We start from the raw sequence: 8040 nt of genomic DNA on the forward strand, positions 1-8040 counted from the left end.
AACAAGTCAGTAAAAATAGTCCATGGGATAATTCCTAGGGGAATATAGATCTCACGACCGAAGCCAGAGAAAACTTAGTTCCAAGTTCGATAGTCCATTCATGGGTTCCAGGAGCGGCCTTAACTCTGCTCCTTTCGCTTCAGATCCCCAGACACAATTGCACTCCCCCATCAAGTCTCTCAACTCTACTCCCAACCCCCTAACCAATATAAATTGAATTCACAGCCAGTGAAGTCTCCAGCCAGTCTGGAGTGATGTGAACCCAAGTGGCCCCCCTGCCGAGAGAAAGAAAGGCACATATTCCCCCACCAGATAAGGTCATTGCATGTAAATACAACATAAATTGAGGTAACTAGTCATCTGTGCTGGGAAAGTATTTCAATTCCTCACAATAGTAACGTTTACAAGTGCTCCATTAAACATATATACATATGACCAAAGATCTAGAATACAAAGTGCAACAGTGCATATACAGTGCTTTAAAAAGACTCAACTTGCCTATAAAACTGATCATGTCACAACCTATGAGGCTACTAAGGCTTATATAATTAAAAAAGTTAGTATACTTCACTTATATCTTTGCAGCTCTCTGTTAATGCTGGCTACTCGCTGTGGTCAGTGTTGTTCATTACCGCCCAGCTCCAACAAGTGACTCATCACTGCATGGCCGATCATTGCAGGGTGCCTGAGCATGCTCACTAGACATACTGTTCAGAACTGCCATTTTGCTTCAGGGCATTACAGCCCCTATGCTAAAATGCTTATATTGGTGCCTGGGGTTGCGGTTTTTACACCTGGAATGGTCACAAACCTTAGAGGCACCCATCAGGGTGACGATGTGGCTGTGTTGCTATTTTAACAAGAGATGACAACATCACACAGTCTCTCTTTACAGCATTAACCAATCCTGAATACCCTTCACCACCAGAGGTCACTCTTTATGCAGTTCCCATTCACTCTATTACACACATACCAGGCATTATTATACTGCAGTGAAATCACCATAAAAACTCATTCTATAGAAAAATGAAAAATATACATCTTATCTTAATGCCTCTTATTAAGTACCCTTCATAATCTTGTAGTCACTCTCGTCACAGCATCATATATCTGGAGAGAAAATAAAAAGGATATAGTTATAAACATATCCATATATATATAAAAACGTTACTATGACAATGGCTATTTGAAATATGTAAAACGGATTAATCATTGGAATTATATACACATGTGTTACTACTATTTAAGTCTGTATTGACTATGGGCACATTGCTTGACAAAGACGGGTCACCGTTGAAACGTTGCCACCTGAGGATCAGTAAAGTATCCACTTTTTTCACATTTAATTTGAGTGCTGCCTATTTTTTTTCCTTTTGTCATTTTGGCTGTTTGGACACTGCTGAATAGGTTTTGCACCTGCTGTATTATTTTGGTAGTGCTGCCCTTTTTTCTTGATTTAGAAATGATATAAAATATAAGGCATTGCTATTGAAAAATAATAAAATCTGTTTTATTCTTGGCAGGTGACTGTGGTGTCAAACCAGATACCTATGAAAAGCACGCCATTATTCCAGCTATACCTCCAGCCCTTCAGAGCCAAAATCAGTCATCGGAGCCTTTTCAATCAGTCACCTATTTGGATTCATCACAGACTGTTAAGCAAAATGAAAGCTGCAAAAGTGATGTTGAGAATCAAATAATTCCCACAGAGAAGAAACCTTTTTCCTGCTCAGAATGTGGGAAATATTTTAAACATAAATGTAGATTGCTTACACATGAGAAAATTCACACAGGAGAGAAGCCATTTTCATGTTCAGTATGTGGGAAATGTTTTACAGAGAAATCAAGTCTTGTCAAACATCAGAGAACTCACACAGGAGAGAAGCCGTATTCATGTTCAGAATGTGGGAAATGTTTTATCCAGAAAGCATATGTCCTTATGCATCAGCGAATTCACACAGGAGAAAAGCCATTTTCATGTCCAGAATGTGGGAAATGTTTTACAGAGAAATCAAGTCTTCTCAAACATCAGAGAACTCACACAGGAGTAAAGCCATTTTCATGTTCAGAATGTGGGAAATGTTTTAGATTTAAATCTAACTTGCTTGCACATGAGAGAATTCACAAAGGAGAAAAGCCTTTTTTATGTTCAGAATGTGGGAAATGTTTTACTAACAAACCAATTCTTCTTATCCATCAAAGAATCCACACAGGAGAGAAGCCATATTCATGTCCAGAATGTGGGAAATGTTTCATCCAGAGATCATATCTTCTTAAACATCAAAGAATTCACACAGGTGAGAAGCCATATTCATGTCCAGAATGTGGGAAATGTTTTAAAAAGAAATCAGATCTTCATAGCCATCAAAGAATTCACACAGGGGAGAAGACTTATCCATGTCCAGTATGTGAGAAATGCTTTAACCGGAGATCAGATCTTCTTATCCATCAAAGAATTCACACAGGTGAGAAGCCATATTCATGTCCAGAATGTGGTAAATGTTTTATCCAGAGATCATATCTTCTTAAACATCAAAGAATTCACACAGGTGAGAAGCCATATTCATGTCCAGAATATGGGAAATGTTCTATCCGGAGATCAGGTCTTCTTATCCATCAAAGAATTCACACAGGAGAGAAGCCATATTCATGTCCAGAATGTGGGAAATGTTTTATTACAAGTTCAAAACTTGTTGCGCATCAGAGAACTCACACAGGGTAGAAACCATTTTTTATGTGGTAATGTTATTCCTGGGAATCATATCTTCTTCTTCATCTAAAAACTCGTGTAGAGCATGAAGGAAATAAATAATCAATAATTGATATCAATCAGGCAGTAGATTTACATTTAGTTGAAAAAAGGCTAAAACTGGATATACCATTGGATATACAGTACATTGTAAGCACAAAGGGGCATTTGCTAGAAGGAGGTGTCAATCCTTTGCTCCTGAATTCTCAGCTTAGAGGGATGTTAGCAAATGGTCTGTACTAGAAGGAATATTTCCTATTGTCTTTATAGGAAGGCAGAGGTATTTTAAAGGGCACAACTTAGCTCATCCATCCATTCATAGACAGCATATTTAAACCCCTTCCCGACTTGTGCCGTAAATACACAGCGCCGTAGGAGCCGTGTTTATGCAAGCTGCCATAAAGATATGGCACTGTGATAAGGTAGATCAGCGATCTGTCATTATACAGTTGATGTCCCATTCTGGGACAATGAAAAAGAGTAAAAAAAAAAAAATTAAAATAAAATAAAGAACAAAAAAATTAATCCAATAAATATATTTATTTAAAAAATAGAAAAAAATTACACATGTCATGAATAGGCACACATATACAGCTCTGCTACATTTCCTTAGTATGTGACTTTCATGCTGCAAGCCACGATCTCCCTTAGGCCGGCGTCACACTAGAGAGAAATAGACGAGTGAGAGGCGTTAAAACAACGCATTGCACTCGGACCAATGTTTCTCTATGGGGCAGCTCCCATCAGCCATATATTTCTCGGCCGTATTTTACGGGCCGAGAAAATCGCAGCATGCCTCGATTCTCAGCGTTTTACAGGCATAATACGCCAATGCAAGTCTATGGGGGCGAGGAAAATACGGATTACACACGGACCAGACGTGTGACTTGCGAGAAATACGCACCGGTGTCCTGCAATTCATTTTGCGATATAGTAAAATCATACTGACATGTTTAATAAAGAAACGAAAGAATGCAGCAGCTACTGGTAAATTTCAAAAATAAAAATAGATACCAATAAAAGTAAAATTAATTGAGACATCAGTAGGTTAAATGTTTTTGAATAGCCATATTGAATCATGAGCCCCATATAATGCTCCATACAGTTCATGATGGCCTCATAAGATGCTCCATACAAAATACGCCACATATAATGCTGCACAAAGGTTAATAATGGCCCCATAAGGTGCTCCATAGAATAATATGCCCCATATGCTGCTCCATAAAGGTTATGGCCCCATAAGATGTTCCATAGAGTATGCCCCATATGCTTCCCCATAAGATGCTCCATAGAATATCCCCCCATATGCTGCCCCCATAAAATGCTCCATAGAATATGCCCCCATATGCTGCCCCCATAAAATGCTTCATTGAAGCTGCCCCCATAAGATGCTCCATTGAATGTGCCCCCACATATGCTGCCCCCATAAGATGCCCCATAGATTATTCTCCCATATATTGCTGCTGCTACTACTGCAGGTATTTAAAAAAAAAAAAAAAAAGACATACTCACTTAACTCTTGTCCCTGAGGGTCAGGCGCCAGTGTGCTGAGCAGGCGGAGACACCGGCGCGCTATGGGGGATAGGTGTCGCCCCCTTGCTCAGGACCCGGCAGCTGAGATATTCACCTGTCCCAGTTCCAACGCTGCTCACCGCTGTCTGCCCGCAAGGTTCCTCTATCAGTGACGTCAGGCAGCAGAGGGTGCGCACTAACCATGTCACCGCATCCTCTGCTGTCTGAATGTCACTGATAAGAGGACCCCACGGGCAAACAGCAGCGAGCAGCGTTGGAACTGGGACAGGTGAATACAGCATAAACTTACCTCCCCCTGGCGCATCTCTGCAGCCCCGTTCTCCCACGGTCTCCCTTCAGCGGTCACGTGGTACCGCTCATTAAAGTAATAAATATGCACATATTCTTGACTTAAATGAGCGGTACCCTGTGACCGCTGTAGGAAGGAAATGAGACCATGGGACAAGCAGGGGTGCTGCAGAGACGCGTCGGGGGTCAGTATGATCTGACTCCCCCGCTCCCCCTTCCCCACCTACCCCCTGGCCTATGACTCGCGTATAAGCCGAGTGGGGGGGGGACTTTCAGCCCAAAAAATGGGCTGAAAATCTCGGCTTATACGCGAGTATATATATATATTTATATTTCGAGTTCTACATAGCATAATAGCCGCTAATTCAATTGCTGGCTTCTGTGAAATCATTCTAAAACACGACATGAAATGACACATGGTTTACATACAGTAAACCATTTAATTTATATTTTTTTATATGTGTTTGACTAATAATTAGATTAGGGTTTGTGTGTAAAATTCGGGACATCTAGTTGTTAAATTAATGGGTTAATTCATTGAAAAAAATTGCGTGGGCTCCCATGGTAAATTTGCAACCACAGAGGGAAGGCCAGTGAGTGAGGACAGATATTAATAGCCTTGAGAGGGACCATTGTTTTTAGCTCCCCCGGCTACAAAAACCTGCCCCACCCAATATAAGATGCGCCTTTTCTGGCACTTAGCCTCTCTATTCCCATTGCCCTGTAGCGGTGGCGAATGGTTTAATGTCACCTTGCTATTGAAAGGTGACATTAAGCTGGGTTAATAATGGAGAGGTGTCAATAAGACACCTACCCATTATTAACCCTAGACTAGTAAAGGGTTAAAAAAACAGACATTAATTAAAAATTCTTTTAATGAAATATAGACACCAAGTTTTTGACCACATTTATTCCTCTGCTAATCCATAAATAAACCATGGACCTGTAAAAAAAAAAACAAAAAAACAACAATATACTTACCTCTGCTGGTCAGTCAGGTCCCCCGCTGCAATCCATCAGAAGGGGTTAACTGGTTTACAACGGGACCAGTGCTAATGCGACCAACCTGCTGTAAACCACTGCTAGAATGACTTAGTTTATCTCTGCGCAGCCTCCCCGGCTGGCTGGAGATAAATTAATGAGCGTGGGAAAGTTTCTGATTTTTTTTACCCACGCTCATCAGTTCACCTCAAGTCAGCCAGGGACTCCATGCTGCCTCAGTGTCGTATCTGGCTGACCTGAGGTGAACTGATGAGCGTGGTAAAAAAAATCAGAAACTTTCCCACGCTCATTAGTTCATCTCCCACTGGAAAGTGGGATATAATAAATCCCCTGACAAAATGGGGGCAACCAAACACCCCAAGTTCATGACAGATCGGTGGGATAATAGAGCATTAGTCATCTAGTTTGAGAAATCATGCCTCTCACTAAAAACTTGCACGGTTCTTGCGAGGCCCATGCGCAAGAAGTTTTGGAGAACCAACTCAGTGTTTATTGGTGCTGAGACGATACAGTGGTATAGTGATTACCCCCTACCCTTTTTCTTTGTTTTTCTATCCTATCTTTTATTTGTCAACCATGGTTAAGCTGGGCAAGGCCTTTTATAAGCAGCAGTTTAAGGCCACTGTTATGGCCCTGTGCACGTCAAAGCAGATTGACCCCCATGGCAAGAACAAAGACCAATTGGTCGCTGAACTGGTGCAATTTGAAGAGGGTCAGGACCATGCCCAGAGCTCAGGGGAGGCTGGGACCAGCCAAAGTATGGACACTATTGAATCAGAGGTCCAACTGGTGCAGGCTGACCATGATTGCCTCCAGGGTAGCGTGGACCCCCTCCTGCAGATAGCTCTGCAACAATGCTCTGCATAGGACTTAGAGAGATGTCTGCAGCAGGTCCTGCAATTCCAAGAAGCAGAGCTGAGCGGCAAGGGGAGAGAGCAGAGCGCCAAGGGAGGTGGAGGCCTGAGCTGCTGAGGCTCAAGCTGAGCGAGAGGCCCGAGCCACAGAGGCCCAAGCTCTGTGAGACCATGAACGGCAGATGTTCCAACTCAGGGCAGTACCATCTACCATGCAGAGCAGTGCGTCCAGCAACGCTCAACCCCCTAAACCTTGGCCAGAGCACTTTCCGGTGATGGAAAAGGACGGGGACTTGGACACTTTCCTGAGGGCATTTGAGAAAGCCTGCAGACAATATCGGCTGCATAAGAGCCAATATGCCCGATATTTGACACCAGGGCTAAAAGGCAAAGCTCTGGATGCTTTTGCTTCTCTCCCTCCAGACCAAGATGGAAAGTATGAGGCCATCAAGCAGGTCCTGATAAAGAAGTACCAGCTAACTCCTGAGGTTTACCTGAAAAAGTTCCGGAACCTCCAACGTGGCCCACACGACAGTTACAGCGATGTGGTGCATGGACTCAGGGCCCACTTTGACCAGTGTATCCAAGGACTGTAAGTAACCACCTTTTTGCAGCTGAGGGACCTGATGATCAAAGACCAGTTCCTACATCTTTGCCCAGCTGAGGTGCGGCAGTTCGTGTTGGATCGAGAACCAAAAGACGTAAACAAAGGAGCGCAGATTGCCGACACTATAAGGCCAACCAGAAACCAGAGGTGCGGAAGCCAGTCACGGCCAGCTGGAGAGGAGGTAATCATCAACCAACCCCAGTGCCCCTGCCAGCCGACTCACTGGAGGCCCTGTCACCTTTGCCAACACCAGGCCTACATCAGATCCTGGCAAGTGTTTTTCCTGCAATCGGACTGGATGTATCAGCGCCACCTGTCCGGAGAAGCAGAAGAACCACCCAGCCAAGGCTTCAGGGCCTAATGCAGCAGTTCTTTTTGTGGTTGGGAAGGTTGGGAGGGTCTATGACAATGTGCAGCACATCACCGTGGGGGGCCGTGTCGCTAGAGGCCTCAAGGACATCGGGACTGAACGAACCCTCATCCAACCTGAACTGGCAGCCCCTGAAGAGGTTATTCCTGAGAAAACCCTGACTATCACAGGGATTGGGGGTATCCATTGTCCCTTGCCGATAGCCCGGGTTTTTATAGATTGTGCCGGGAGCGGGGTGAATTAAGTGGGGTTGTCCGAAAACTTGCCCACCGACGTTCTGTTGGGGACTGATTTGGGGAGAATGTTTGCATATTATGTCCCTGACCCCCCTCCCCAATCTGATATGAAGGGTAATGTTGATGCTAATGTTGTGAAATTGCATACTCTACCTGACAGTGATTTACCTGGTAACCATTTATCCAATAGTTATGATGTGTCTACAGGTGTAGGAGTACTCAGCCACGTCACTGTGGGGTGAAATGGCTGAGGAACCCCTAACAGGAGCAAGTGACAGTGCTAAGGGAAATGGGGAGATGCACGGGAACCGTGAGGAAGGTGATGCGTTGCAACTGACCAGTACCACAGAGGAAGGTAACTGCTCTGTGTATACCACTGCTCCTGAGTTATGGGGTGGATG

The 8040-nt window shown here is 43.7% G+C and overlaps 1 protein-coding gene across 1 annotated transcript in view; it reads left to right on the forward strand.

The window, feature by feature from the left end:
* LOC141094264 (uncharacterized) overlaps positions 1-2829 on the forward strand; it is a 44953-nt gene extending 42124 nt beyond the window's left edge. Inside the window, exon 6 of the mRNA XM_073580089.1 lies at positions 1524-2829. Within this exon, the coding sequence (XP_073436190.1) occupies positions 1524-2722 (1199 nt within the window). The 3' untranslated portion in view covers positions 2723-2829. The remainder of the gene's footprint in view (positions 1-1523) is intronic.
* Positions 2830-8040: the final 5211 nt, after the last annotated feature.

Source organism: Dendrobates tinctorius, unplaced genomic scaffold (genome assembly GCF_039654945.1).
Source record: "Dendrobates tinctorius isolate UK_male_01 unplaced genomic scaffold, ASM3965494v1 ptg000063l, whole genome shotgun sequence".
Classification (NCBI taxonomy): domain Eukaryota; kingdom Metazoa; phylum Chordata; class Amphibia; order Anura; family Dendrobatidae; genus Dendrobates; species Dendrobates tinctorius.